The following is a 14,757-nucleotide window of genomic DNA, read 5'->3' on the forward strand; positions in this document are numbered from 1 at the left end:
GCAGACAGTACTGTTATGCACTCACTTTAAAGATGCCTTAAATGAAAGCTGGCTCACCTCACACCACTCAGCATGAAGCATCCAGAATAAATGGGTTTGTGGGGGAAAGCAGTTGCTTGTGTCTGACCAATAACAAGCTATTAGTTAATAGTTAATTAAAAACATGTTGAGTTATATTGTGGCCTGCTCGGGTTTCCACACAGAATGCAGATGCTTAAAAACCACCCTGGGTGTAAATATTATGGGGGCTACACTATGATGTAAGAGTATTACATGCTGGCTTTGGCTTTGGACCTGAGTGTTATCTTAATCCCTGTCTCACTCATACTCAGTCAGTGTTTATGAACCATGAGTTATGAATGTGCACGGGTTAGTCAAAAGCCTCCTAGGTCATCAGACAAAAAGCCCCTCTATTGGTGGCCACCATCAGTCGGCGTCCTAATCCGCACACACACGCGTTATATAAAATGGCCATCCAATCCCGCATCACTCTGAGAAACAACTAATACTCCCAAACTTGGCGGTCTTCTGGTGCAGCTCGTTAACAGGACTGGAGCATCATGATTGTTCTCGTGGACCTGGTGCTGATGCTCATCGACCTGACCCTCTCCATCCTCAGTGCCGTCATCCAGACTTTCCTCCGGCCGAGGCTGAAGTGCGTAGACGGGGAGCTGTGTCTGATCACAGGGGCCGGGGGCGCGCTGGGTCGCCTGTTCGCCCTGGAGTTCGCCAAAGAGGGAGCGCACCTGGTGCTGTGGGACTGCAACACGGCTGCCAACGAGCAGACCGCCAAGCTGGCCCGGGAGTTGGGGGTGCAGGTGCACACGTACACGGTGGATCTGTCCAAGAGGCAGAGCATCTATGAGGCGGCGGACAGGGTGAGAGCAGAGGTCGGGGAAGTCGCCATACTGGTGAACAACGCGGGCGTGGTGGCCGGGCGGAGGCTGCTGGACTGTCCTGACGAGCTTTTGGAGAGGACTCTGCTGGTCAACTGCCACGCGCTGTTTTGGGTGAGACGCACCTTTTACGCACAAACATTTAAAACCGTAAAACTCCACATTTGACACAGGGCAAGCATCACCCACCAGTCTGACATGAATTACGTAACATCACTTCATCAGAGTTGTCCCCGCCGGCCCGGCTCTGTGTTTGCGCACTGATGTGTGAAGGGATCAGAGCAGCCTGTGCCGCTGCGGAGCTACACTATGTGCCTGTGACTGTTAAACGTGTCCAGGTTAACATGGGGTTAAAAGTAGGTGGTGGAAACCTTAATCACTCATCCCCAGAGTAAAAGGATCCCACGCGAGCCCACCAGTTCAGACAGCATGTGATTCTGCCCTTGATCCTCTTACAGCCTCAGTCTCATGCTCATATAATAAACGGTAAGCTCATTAGCTCCAAATATCAAGGATATCAGCAACAGACATACTGTACAGTGGGCAGGTGCTTATTGTTGTGACCAATGCAACTGCTCTGAAGAAGAGTGTCTGTTAGGAGTAGTTGGCAGCTGCACAAGAGTCAACTGTATGTGGGCGCATGGGCAACACTGAGATGCAGGGCTCCTTAATAAACTCTATTTATCCAGGAATATGCACCATATGAGCCCAGTGTAATCTTAATTAAGACACTATGATTTTGACACAAGGCCCCTCTTTAAAGACATGGCCTAAAAAACACGTTAGACCCTGTGTCCTCATGAGGACATCACATTTTGGTTTTTTTTGACTAACACATTCTCACTCTGACCTCGTCACATATTGACTTGCTTGGTCATGGACCTTCCACGTGCACATACAACGCGCGAGGTACCCTGGGTGTGTTGGTTGTTGAAGTCTCTGTGTCAAGTTCTGCCTGTTACATGCAACGTCTTCTTTCAAAATACACTTCGGTTTTCATGGGAAATTTAACATTTACATACAGTCTCTTTCAAAATAAATGCACAACATCACAAATTGATATTTTTAATTCCTTCAACAACAAACGCACATCGTTAGGTATAGGCAATAAAAAACACAGTGTTGGGTTTAGGATAATATTTGTTGGATCCATCCACCACCCCTCCTGGACTTACACTGCCTTAATATCGCCCTTGTCCCGCAGCGTTTCCCCCTGACGCCCCGGCGCCATTAAACTGTAAGGGCAACCAGCTGCGTATCATGCTGACCTAATAGGACACCTTTTTCCGGTGGTTTGATTTCAACTTAACTTCAGAGTGAGACCAGGCTCATTTGACCCCTCTACTTCATACTACTTAACTTAGACCTGTTGTCCTAGTTCGTGGACACCTTTGTGCCATCTAGTGGTAGTGAGAGCACAATACACTAATCCATCTAAAAAAACAAGATGGCAGCCATCTTTGTGAAGTCAGCCTGCAGCTGATCCTGACGAAAAGACGACAAGGATCAAATCCTGATTAAATTTTATGGTTGAAACTTTTTATTTATGATTAATAACATTTATATTTTGATGTTTCATACAAACGTGACTAATTTTAGCAACAGTAACAAGCTAAGAATCTGTTATTTAGGAAGTGCTCCTCTCGTTTGAGGACATTAGGACTCTATCATTGTCAATGCTGAATTTTTTTTAATACTTATTGGGTCCTACTGATCCCTGATAGCTAGGACAAATTAAAAGTGCATACCGAACAAAAGCTCAGGGCTCAAGAGGATAAAGCAGGAATCTCTGAACAATAAGGCCCTCATCACCTGAGAGAATACTGTGTTTGATATTCCCTAACACAGTTGAGATAAATGACACATGCTTCCGGGGCTCTTGGGATCTGAGGCCCTTCAACAGTTGCCCGCTTTGTGCAGCAGGTGATGCAGCCATGCCAATGAGGCCATGGGAAAAACAGGATTTTTACAAGTTTAAACTAAATATTATTGACATGTCAGGGGCCCTGAGAGGGAGTCGGCTGCATTTGGTCTAAGAGCTTAATGGAGTAAAGGGGGGCTGTGACAAAATCTACAGTAGACACAATTATGTTATTTTAATTTATAATAAATACCTGTTTAAGAAAATTAAAGCAAACGTATTGACAGTAAGGTAAACCTGTGGGCTAATATGCTTATGTGCAGGAAAAGTAGCTGGTTTGTCCTGAAATGCTAGAATATTTCAACATATTTGGCCTCTAGAGTGTTTTGTCAAGGTCACAGTTACGTCCACACATGGGAGAAGTTTCCCTTCATGGCTTTCAGCCGGAAAGCCCTGAAGGAAGAAGTCTTTTTATGTCAACCTAAGCCACGATCCTCTCTGCATCTGTGTTCTCTGCATCCTGTTGTTTAAGTTCTCCTGTATTATGCAGCAACTTTTATGTTCGTGTTGTAAAGGGGCTTGCCTCAGGTTGTCACTTATTGTTTCATCAGGGTCATCTTTATTTGTTATACTAAAATAAACTTTCGTAACCCAACAGATGACAAAGGCCTTTCTGCCTCAGATGAAGTCAAAGAACCATGGTCACATTGTAACTGTTGCCAGTGCTCTTGGACTCTTCAGCACTGCCTGTGTAGAGGTAAGACACAGTTAATGACTTCCTTAACTTCAAACTGAACAGACAATTGCTAGAACAATCTATTTAAGAACATTCAAATGGCGGGTATCTTTCTCCCTGCAGGATTACTGTGCCAGTAAATTTGGAGCCGTTGGCTTCCACGAGTCGCTGACACACGAGTTACGAGCAGAGGACATGGATGGCATCAAAACTACATTAGTCTGCCCTTATATTGTTGACACAGGGATGTTTGCAGGCTGTGAAATCAGGTGAGATGCCACCATTCATCAGTCCAACTTTTATGGTCGGTATTACTGGAAAACATAACGCCATATTTTACATTTTTTTGTTGGATATCTACCAGGAAGGAGCTTCGTAGTCTAATTCCACCCCTGGAGCCCCTCTACACCGTACAGCAGTCAATGAAAGCCATTTTAGCCGAACAGCAAATGATCTGCATTCCTCGTCTCATGTACATCCCCTTTCTAGCACGAGCGTGAGTATACTATAGAGCTATTATTGATGAGAAGAAAATACTTGAATAAACACTTTGGACCAAGACGATGCATTAAAGTGGAACTTGTTTCCTTCCTTCTCTTCAGATTGCTCCCCTGGGAGGCGAATGTGGCTACGTATCGTTTCATGGGAGGTGATAAATGCATGTTACCCTTCATCAAGAATGTTGAACTGAAGACCTCCAACGGACACATCAAATCCTCCTAACACCTCTCTGTCAGTCTGTCTAATAACCTTGTTAAATTATGGACCAATGCAGGCACCAAAGGGTCATGCTGTATCTTCCCAATACATCACTTTGTCATATAAAAGTAAAGCCCGATGTCTGCGTGTTTATTTTAACAATGGGCTGAAGGGTAACTTCAGTTATGCTGCATGCATGTTGGGTCATAAATGGATTGTAGGGCAGCCAGGGTGTGCAAATGAAGAGGAAATTCCTTCTCCTTAAATCAAGTTATTGATTCAGCCCTATACAGAGGCCAAAGAGCCAGCAAGATTCACAACCCAAAATAAAATCATCAAAATACCGCTCATAGAGAAGAGGCTGCGATGATAACAGATCTATACAAGTGCCTCTTTTTATTCACATAAACAGTGCGGAAACAAAGACTTGACGATAACAAATCTACGGGAAACATGCAACAGAAAAATATTATGCATTATGTTTGAGCCACAGACTACAGTCTCCATAACCGTGAAAAGGAATTCATACATACAAAAGAAGCGTTAAAGAAATCCCTCCCATATGATTGTTATGTTAAGATGTTCCACAATGCTGCTGAAACATACCTCTGCTGCTGCTGATATCGTAATAACCTCACAATTGTATCCGAATATGATTTCCAAATGCTTGTTAGCTTTCGCCACACAGCAAACAAAGGGCCCAAAGACGAAAATGCAATTCAGTTGAGTCAACGTTTGGTCATGTTTTTAAAAACCCTTAAAAAACACTCTTGCATCAGAGAACACACCCTAAATTCAGGCAAAAATGATCACTTCTCTGGCAAATTCCATCGTAATCTGTCAAGTCAAACCAAATCTGTAAAGACTGAAGCAGGTCTGTCGTGTGACCTGAGGTCACATGTGGCTACCCCTGCAGTGCACTGTTCCTTATTGAGCAAACGCCATCACATCCGTTTCAAACCAGCTGCACTGTGGCTGCCTGTAAGTACCCCTGCAGGAACTGGAGGGCTTCTGCATTCAGACTGGTGCTCAGCATCGAGGGAACCTGCACCAAATGACAAGAGGAAACAATCACTGACTGCTTTCTGAACCGTCGTTATTTCTTTTACTCCAAACAAATGTTATGACTTCATTAATAGCATAAATAACCACAGAACACGACTTTTGGTGTGAGCTGCTTAATATTTCCTGCATGTCTCAGCGTACCCTTCCTGGACAGGCAGTAGAGAGCTTGTGGAGCGACTGAGCCAGCAGGATCTTGGGATTGCCAACAGCATCTCCGATCGGGTCGTGCTCCTTCTTCCCGGCAAAGGCCAGTTGCGAGAATGCCGTCTGATAGCCCGGTGTGTCCTCAATGTCAATGAAGTGCTCATCGTCTGGGATGCTGTCATCTTCTGGCAACTCGAATAGACCAATGAGCGCCTGGAGCAGAGGGGTCCTGAACAGATGCATTAAAAAATCCAAATCACTGTTATGGTTGTACACAGGATGACAAACACAAACACTCAGTATGTATCAGGAGAGTATTTCTGCCATAAAGCTGTAGGAACACCAAATCATTCAAACACAGTCGCACACACCTGCACTGTCCTGATAAGAGGTCTGTGGGTGGATTGTGGGAGTCTAGGGGTTTAAACCAAGGAACTGCATAAAAAAAAAGAAAAAGCAAAAGTCGTGTTTCCATCAAGCTGACTTCTTACCAGAGTTTAGTGTACTCCGTGTCCATCATTGCAGGACATTCAGTAAGGACTTTTGTGATGCCAACAGCGCAGATCTTCTTTTCAACTGGTCCAGACACCTTTTGAACTTCTGGAATAATTATTTTCTCCAACACCATGCCAAACATCCTGCAACACAAAAGGCAAACAGGATTAGTACTGGACAGTTTGTCTCTGGTCTTCTGCACTTACAATACATTTCCAAGAATCGCCAGAGACCTGCAAAGGCATTGACATCTGAAAATATTGTGTAATTAAAGTGGGTAGCCTGTGAAATCCATTTGTAACCGCTGTGAATCCAAGCCAACTAAGGCTTCCACCCCTCACCACGAGCGACCTTTCAAGCTTAAAAAGGGACGTGTGTTTGATAATAAACATATAGCCTGGAGTATTCCTTAAAAAATGTCCTATTTGCTGTGAGCAAGACGTGTTTAAATAACTCAAGCAGGCCATCAACTTCAGAAGAAACAGCCAGCTTATAAATCTTTTGTGCCGTTAAGGTTGACAGAACTTGTCATATTTTCACTGCCTGACTGCAGCGCTGATGGATGAACCCACTAAATAATTGCGGTCAAACATCAGTGCGCTTGCTGTTAACATCTTGTGGCTTATATTGAAAACACACTTACTTTGGCTGGATGCTGTCGAAAATTTCCTGAAGTGCGATGGCTCCGTATTTGACACAATACAAGTTGATAAACACCAAGAAACCTGAGAGAGAAAGGAAAACAAGTGCAAATATTAACACTTGAGATTCAGTATTATATGACTGTAGTTTATACTAGAACTGGTGATAATTTACACCAGTGGCTCTCAACCAGGGGCCCAAGGATCCCTAGAGTTCCAGGGGGGCCCCAGAAAATAGTTAATAGTTTATTTTCACTATTTAATTCAGTATAGAAGTGCGCCCAATGTGAGTAAGAGTTTAAGAGCGACTATTCTGATCACAGGTTTCACGTCCTCCACTGTTATCTTCTCAACTGTAGTTGCCAAATGAAGAATTCTGGCCTAAATCATATTTGTAACAACTGAAGATCTTTTGGACGGCAGTCCCTAAAGACAATCCTATCAAAAAGGGGTCAATGGTCCATGTATAAATTTAGGGGTCCTTGACACAAAAAAGGTTGAGAACCACTGATTTACACCACACTGTCTGATATGACCAGTTAAAAGACATGCTCAGTCACTGACGATGTCTGACAGATTATTAGCTCTGAACAGAACATGAACGTTGAAAATAAGATAACTGTACTAACTCTTGATGAACTTGGTGGTTTTGGAGCTTTGTAGCCTCTGGAAGAGCAAAATGAAGATCTGTTTCCTGTACTGAGTGATAGATTCTCTGGCAAAAGAAAGGACAAACATGTAAAGTTAACAAAACATGTCATGACCTAACTAATCAATTTCACTGGGTATGGCATTTTACAAACATTCCACAGAGAGCACAACTATACATCGACTTACGGGGGCATGTGCTCTATGATGCTGTTGAGAAGGTAAAAACCTTGATGGTCATTGGCCTTAGAGGCAATAAGCTTCTGGAAAACTCCGAGCAAGCCGGGCTGGGAGGGACAGATGAGCAAGACAGGAAAGAAGTGTTAACATACTGGTCGTACAATGAATGAATGAGGCACTGCAGACAACTAACACATTACAGCTTTCCCTGCTGTTCACAACACTACCACCACTTACAATTTTATCTGCAGCTGAGCTAGCGATAGAGGCCCCTCCCTTCTCCAGGTAAGCCTGAAGCAGGCGCACCAGAGGGGGGATGTTTCCTGTCCGTTCCCATAGAACAGGCTGCAGCAGGTGAGGGAATAAAGCCATGTAGGAAGAGGGAATAGAGCTGGTGTGCATCTCTAGGAGGAGGGACATCACCTGGAACACGTACGGAAGAAATTCTGCAACAGAGGACAAAAGGATGATGAGTGGAGTTGCCTCTATCAGCCACCAGCTGTGTTTCTAAGCATATCATCTACATTTATATAAACTGATTCTACAGGTAAATGACAAACCCTGGACATCGTTCTGAAGGATCTCAGTGAAGACAGGGAAGAGCGCTTCCTCGAAGCTGCCGACAGTGGTGGGGTTGGCCTTGCAGGTGATCCGGACCGACAGGCACAGGGACTCAAACAGGTAGTGGTTAAAGTGAGGCTTGCTGGGATTCTGAAAATGGATGACAGATTTTGGAATAATTGACATGCATCCTCTAAAGAAACCAGCATCTTGGTGAATTTATCTGTGTCCATAAATAGTAACAAAGTGTGTATTACCTTGCTGACTAAGAGGAGCTTATGAGTGAGCTGACCAATCAGAGTGGGAATGTAGGGAACAATGGCCTCCTGCAGCAGAGAGAAGCTGCGCATGATGGCTAAAAAAAAATAGAAAGAGAAGAAAAGACATGATGAGGCAACTAAAAATAACTTTGGAGTTGGTCTGACACTGACTGGGACACATTAATGGAGGGCATTTGGATGACAGAGGACAGTCAGGTTTACCTTTCATGATGTATTCATTTTCTGCAGAGCCAGGGAGAGCCAGGGCCTTGAACAAGTTGTTGAGCAACTGTTCAGTAAAAGGTGCCATCTCTGCAGGCGTGATACTGGAAAACATACAGAGAGGTTGAGTGGCTTTGGGGTTGCATTTTTGATGTATGAAAGGCACTATATAAATAAAGTTTGATTGATTGATTGATTGATTGATTGATAAATATTTATTTCAGAGTTAAAAAGTTCACAGTGTTCAATCTAAGTCCAAACGGCCAATGTGAAACTACTAATGTGAAATTGTGACAATAGCCTTGTTCTGAACTGGACTGGGCAAAGATGCGAGTACAGAATTTTAATCTTGTGGATAAAAAGAGAGAATAATACACTATAACTACGGCTCACTTTTTATGCATCTGGAAAAAATTTGTTTGAGCAATACTCTGTCTCAAATATCACTATCTTCGACTGTACTGTTTGATACTTACAGTGTGGTGTTGTTGGGGCCTCTCATGGTGAACAGCCTCTCCAAAGCATGGGCAGCGTACGTGTGCTCCACTGTGCTCTCTGCCTGCAGGTGACTTATCAGGAGAGGAACTGCCTGCAGCAGCTGCTCCTTAGGAAGCTGTGGGACAGGGACAGAGACGAAGCCCTCTGTGACGCGATCAATTTGCCTTTTGAAATCTAACAAGTTGCAGAGAAAGTAAGAACTCATACCTGGCTTCTGAAGATCATGACATACTTGATGGCATCTGCCTTCAGCACTGGGAACTCATTAACTGCAACGACAATCAGTGCCTGATGTTAATTGTGTTTATACCTATAAATTTGGACACTAAATGTCACCACAGTTCACTGATCTTGTAAAAAGCCAAACGCAAAGTGAGCCACCTGTTGTAACATATTTTAAAATCCTACACTGTATTGAGAACTGTAAGAGCGTTCTTACCATTAGGTGATTTTAAGTCCGTGAGAATGTGGTTCACAAAGAATTCATTCAGATTCACCAGCTCGTTGGCTTGGGTGATTCCATGCTGGTGAAAAGAGACAGTAACTTAAGGACTGAGCAAAGTATTCTAATCATATCAGTGTTTATAAATTTTCATTGAACATTCAGTTTTATATATGCAATAATTCTCTCAAAATAAAGGTCAACACTACCTTCTGTGTTTGTGCTTTCGACGCCAGCGATGTGACCAAATAGATTGCGGCGTCTTTGTGTTTCCAGTTCTGCCCAGGGTTCTTGGCGTACTCAGCCAGCATTGAGTTCACATAGCCGGAGAAGATTGCAGTGACAGGGCCCTCGAAAAATTTACAAAGGCCTCTCACCAAGTCACACGCCGCCCTACGACGAGTGTCGATGTCTGAGGAAGGATGGGAAAAGGGTTGACAATGGGGACATGGTCATCACTGGCACACTTTTGTTAGCTGTCCATTATTTCTATGTGGAAACCCTCTATTTAAACGTTGGGTGTAACAAACCAACCAACTACATAGCTGTATGAAATCTGACATCCCACACAACAGTCAAAACTCAAATTGTGAGGAGGAACTACATATCATTTCCTGTATTTACGTGACTCATTTTTGTTACAGGAGGTGATATGCAATAATGCAAATCTTTACCAGATCCTTCAAGGTCCCTTCGGATGTATTCCTCAGAGTTATCTTCAAACGCCTCCTCATCTGCACCTAATCGGGCATTAAAAACAACTTCGTCAGTATCACACCAGTCCCTGTTTGTGTCCAAGTAAGCAGAGCCCTGACTCAGCCATCTGCTAATGACATTTCCAGGCACAATCCTATGATGAGAGCAAAGCATTTACTTACTCCTGAACTCCATGTTGGGCACAATGACCTTCTCACAAATGCTAGTGAGGGTATTCTGGTCCTCAAATAGATGCTTGTAGTGTGGCCTTTCACAGACTGATGCCAAGAACTGGATAGCATTGCTTACGAGCTGCAACAAAGACAAGGTGTACTGTTTGTACAGGGAAAGTAAACTTTAAAAAAAAAAAAAAAAAAGGACGGGGATCAGCACTCTCACCAGGTCGTATTTGACTTCCTGGCCAGTAGAAACTAAAAGGTTCCAGATAGCAGTGACAAAGCGCGGCAGATACGGCTGGAATTCTTCATCGTACTTCTGAGCGTAGAGGGCAGCATTGTCACAGATCTGAGACTTCAGCAGCTCCAGGAGACCTGCTTCCTCCTCATCCTATGGAGATATCATGAGACACAATGCCACAAATGTTAAAAACCACCTTGTAAAACATCCGTGTTGAAAACGTATTGCACGAGTGAAAAAAAAAAACCAACTTACATCTGTTTGTAAAAGTTTATTATCCAGAGTCAGTAGGCCGTGGAAATTTGTCATCCATGTTTCCATGTTGTCTTCAAAAAACTCTGGAAGGTCCTGTGTAACAATACAGAACACAGCTGATGGCAAATGTTTCACATCCTTGATGAAAGTGTTAACGGTTTACTTAAACAAGAGCTGACTTGACCTCTGCATGGGGCAAACTAATCACACACATTAATGGTAGTGCATGATCAACTTGCCACAATTACTAAGAACTTTCTTAAAACTCTTAAAATGACACTCAAACATACTGAAATCACTTTGTCTAACATTCTATTGAGAAACATATTTGAATGCATCACATATACAACACATCCTTTTAGTGAAAAAACAAGCACACAAACTTAAAAAGCCAGGCTTTTCAACAATTTGAAATAGTATCATATCTTTCGACTTAAAATATGTCAATGCTCCATTCAAATCTTTTGCATTTTTTTTTTTAGCTTGGTGCATACACAGCCTGTTTTTGCAAAGTCTCTTTAATTGTTGGTTGCCCAGCAGTCTTTTCACGTGCTCCTGGACACAATAGTCATGATCCCGATATTGTAAATTCACCACGACAAATTTATTTTGAGTGTCTTTAAAATCATATATCGTCCCTTCCCTGTTCAAAATAATAAATAAAGCTAACATTTTAATTTTAGCTTTGGATAAACTTTGGACCTTTTCTGGATGATTTTTATCACTGAGTTTGACTTATTTCTGTTATGCCAAGAAAGATGATTGGCTCTTTAAAGCTTTAATTAGTCCAGTGAAAACAATTCTGATGGTGAAACATCTGTAAAATATTTTCATCTCATCCAAAGTGCCAGATGGCAGTTGTTGATATAGATTTTTACAGCACAGTGGAGTCAAAAAACACTTCATACATGTTGAAGACCGGGTCAGTAACGGAAGCTAAACACACTATAATTTACACAACAGCTACTACAAGCTATACACAAACTGTATGCAACCAGCCAACCCATCAGAAGTTGTTCTTTCATGTCAACTTACAGTGTTACCAAACATTTGATGTTCCCTTAATAATTTGTTGTTGTGTATATGACTACCAGAGGTGCTGACACCCTGGTGTACAATTGTCTACAATATAAGCTTTATAAAAGAGCAAAAGACATGAGACTCCCTGACCAGCAAGAGCCAACAAAAAAGAGCTACTTCATATTAATCTTTTATGATCAACACTAATCTTGGGTGCAACTTCAAAGATGATCACAGCAATGCTACGAAAGAGACAATGCAACTGTCCAAAACAGCAAAGCCTTGAAATACAAGGTAAATTGGACTGACCTGGAAGTTAAGACTGTAGAACAGCTTGGAGATGAGTGTGAGGGAAGAGAAGAGGACCTTCAAGGCATTGACGTCTGTAGCATGAGTCTGACACAACTCAATGGTGGCCTACAGCAAAGAAATAAATAAACTATAAATACTTCTTCACACTGGAATGTCATCATATCTATGTCCAACATTATATTTGTTACACATTTTATATCAACTCTTAAGTATTGTGGTGATTGAACTGCAAGTCATTACCTTGAACAGCTCTGTCAGAGGTAGGGCAAATGTGTCCAGTACTAATTTGATCTCTGACCAAAGCTCATTAGACTTGAACTCATGGCGGTACCTTGAAAAAACATACAAGAGGGGACAGAAATAAATGATGAATTCTGTTTAAATGTTATCATTAAAAGCATTTTAAACAATTAAGAAGTGAGCTGTACCTCTTGAAGAGGGAATGTGCGGTGCGAAGCACTCCATTGATGATGTGGAAGTCTCCGCTTCTGAAGCGGGTCACCATCTCAGTTAGCAGGTCAGGCCATTTCTGAGGGAAATCTTCCCTTCCTATGATACTGATGGCATCACTTAACTGTGGAAATACAAAGAATTAACAGGGGACTGGCTGAGCATCTTCCTTCACACCTTCATTTCAGACCCTTTTGGGCATTGCAATATGCAAAGATGTACCTGTTTCTGAATCTGTTCCGGGCTGCTGAGCATCAAATTTACTATGTTTGCTTTGATCGCTGTTCGGTCTGTATCAGAGACTCTGTTTGGTTCATCTTCAACCTTTAGGAAATACATGTCACATAAACAAGATAATTAACTCAGTGCACAGGTCAACAAAACGTATTTAGCAATGGCTCTGTTCAGACTTCGTACTAAATCCTACTTTATACTTTATTAAATCTAATGCAGGTCATGCAGTGTGAATCTAGTCACACTGTATCTACATACAAGACACTTAAGTCAACAAGATGTAAAGCAGATGTTACTCACAATGCGCCAGTTTCTCTTGATGTAGTTCTTGAATGTAACAGCAGCACAAACACGAATCACGTTGTCTTGGGACTTCTCCAGCAAAGTGAGTAGTAACAGGGGGTAGTTCTGGTTTCCCTCCACAGATTCAAGAAACTTTTCAGCTAAGAAAGAAAAAAGAAAAATAGAGAGCAGGTGTTTCAAAGCAGAGATTTCACAATCAGGTAAATACTTTGTATAAGTAGGTCAATGATAACATTCTTTATAAATCGTGTTAGGATATCATGCTGTGTCATTTTAAAGTATTACCTGGACGTCTGACTGTTGGGTCTGGGTCCAGTGTTTTCCTGAGGAACTCGGTGAGGGTTTGTAGGTTAGCATCATTCAGCTCCATGCTTGTAACGTCAACTAAGGGCGAGAAAGCGGCGAGTGAATGAATGAAAGACATACACCAGTGTCTGGCTGCAATTTGCTAAAGAGGCCAATTGCATTACTACACTTAGATGGACCTTTAACTAAATGCTGAGTAATCTTGTACAAACATTTTAGCAATGGCTTATTAAAATGTGTGTACCGGTTCCTGAAAAATCACACTACCTAAAAGTTAGCAAGTGTGCTAAATTTAACTGTTGAAACAATCCGCGTTGTGATTAAAATACTTTCAGTGTTTCACGGCTTTCTTCACCAAGTCAGGACAGTGCTGGATACCAAGTTTACACATCTGCTAGTTTAGGTCACAGTTAGCTACACGCACTCAGTCTGCCTTTGACGTTAGCTTGCTAATAGCCAAGCTAGCTAAGCTAACGTTACTTAGCCTCAATCTGGCTTTAGCTCAGACGGCTCAGCTGACTCCAGATCAGTTTGTGCAGAGTAATGTCTAGGCTAGCAGTTTAAAGGCTGTCCAATGCTAGTCTTCTATAAGTTGAAATATAAGCACATGGCGGTCGCTGTATCGCATTAACTTTATCTGACAATACGATATATCTAAGGTAAATTGTATCTTAATCCACTGTCCCGAACTATAAGCATAACACCTAAAGTGACATGGAGAGCATTATCCAGTTTCCAGTGAATAGACTGATCCAGCAGCCGGATGGTCCCTTCCAAGTCAGCCTGCTAATGTTAGCGCTAGCTTGCTAATGTGTGTTTATGCTAACCATAAAGTTAGCTAATTCCCGACCGTTACGCATTAACTCGCAAGTTATTGGACTATGACGCAGTTTAAAAGTCTGAATCCCATATTGCTGGATATAATACCTGTTAAAGCACTGGGACGCCTTACCGTTACAGTAAATTTCAGTCAGGATGGGATGGGGAGGCACCACAAACCGTACAACCGTGCTTGTCGTGCCAGCTTTCAAACGTCTGGAGCAAAAGGAACTGCGCGGTCAGTATACTGCGCATGCGCACATGACAGAGGAACTCTGTAAGACACGCCCCTTGCTTGGTCTCAGTCAAGTGCAGGAACTTTATATATATCACTCAATATATCAATTAAATTTCAATAATCATGCCCAATTTATCAAGGCTATGCTGATAATTGAAATGTATACTTTCTAATCATCTAGTTTCAGGCAAGAAAACTGCTAAAGGCTACTAGGTTATATGATGTTAGATGTATGAGGTTATCTTTTATAGTTTCATTGCTTCCAGGGATAGCTTTTAGAAGATGCTTAAATTACAACCTAGACATGTGATCATTATTTGCAAGTTTCAGCTATTGTATATTTCAAGTGATGCATCTCA

At 42.3% G+C, this 14,757-nt stretch overlaps 2 protein-coding genes across 4 annotated transcripts; one reads left to right on the top strand and one right to left on the bottom strand.

The window, feature by feature from the left end:
* The first annotated feature begins 520 nt into the window (after positions 1-520).
* On the top strand, positions 521-4,414 carry LOC126386298 (retinol dehydrogenase 10-B-like). The gene is made up of 5 exons (XM_050038548.1): positions 521-1,010; positions 3,416-3,514; positions 3,617-3,762; positions 3,858-3,989; positions 4,096-4,414. Exons 1-5 carry the CDS (start codon positions 561-563, stop codon positions 4,214-4,216), a joined length of 948 nt encoding a protein of 315 aa, XP_049894505.1. The 5' UTR covers positions 521-560; the 3' UTR covers positions 4,217-4,414.
* A 155-nt stretch (positions 4,415-4,569) lies between these two features.
* cse1l (CSE1 chromosome segregation 1-like (yeast)) lies at positions 4,570-14,433 on the bottom strand. 3 transcript variants are annotated; one of them, XM_050038545.1, is made up of 25 exons: positions 14,294-14,433; positions 13,321-13,419; positions 13,033-13,175; positions 12,721-12,822; positions 12,477-12,622; positions 12,289-12,379; positions 12,046-12,153; positions 10,717-10,809; positions 10,444-10,611; positions 10,227-10,356; positions 10,023-10,088; positions 9,558-9,760; positions 9,346-9,430; positions 9,114-9,175; positions 8,885-9,021; positions 8,409-8,512; positions 8,184-8,281; positions 7,926-8,076; positions 7,603-7,811; positions 7,375-7,472; positions 7,167-7,252; positions 6,540-6,621; positions 5,893-6,039; positions 5,399-5,630; positions 4,570-5,237 (listed from the first exon to the last, which is right to left on the bottom strand). In XM_050038545.1, exons 2-25 carry the CDS (start codon positions 13,403-13,405, stop codon positions 5,148-5,150), a joined length of 2,916 nt encoding a protein of 971 aa, XP_049894502.1. In that variant the 5' UTR covers positions 13,406-13,419; positions 14,294-14,433; the 3' UTR covers positions 4,570-5,147. The 3 variants fall into 3 exon arrangements, 2 of the variants coding, with proteins under 2 accessions (XP_049894502.1, XP_049894503.1); XM_050038546.1 differs by having other exon boundaries at positions 14,269-14,366; XR_007569484.1 differs by lacking the exon at positions 4,570-5,237 and having other exon boundaries at positions 5,494-5,630; positions 5,773-6,039.
* Positions 14,434-14,757: the final 324 nt, after the last annotated feature.

Source organism: Epinephelus moara, chromosome 24 (genome assembly GCF_006386435.1).
Source record: "Epinephelus moara isolate mb chromosome 24, YSFRI_EMoa_1.0, whole genome shotgun sequence".
Lineage (NCBI taxonomy): Eukaryota > Metazoa > Chordata > Actinopteri > Perciformes > Serranidae > Epinephelus > Epinephelus moara.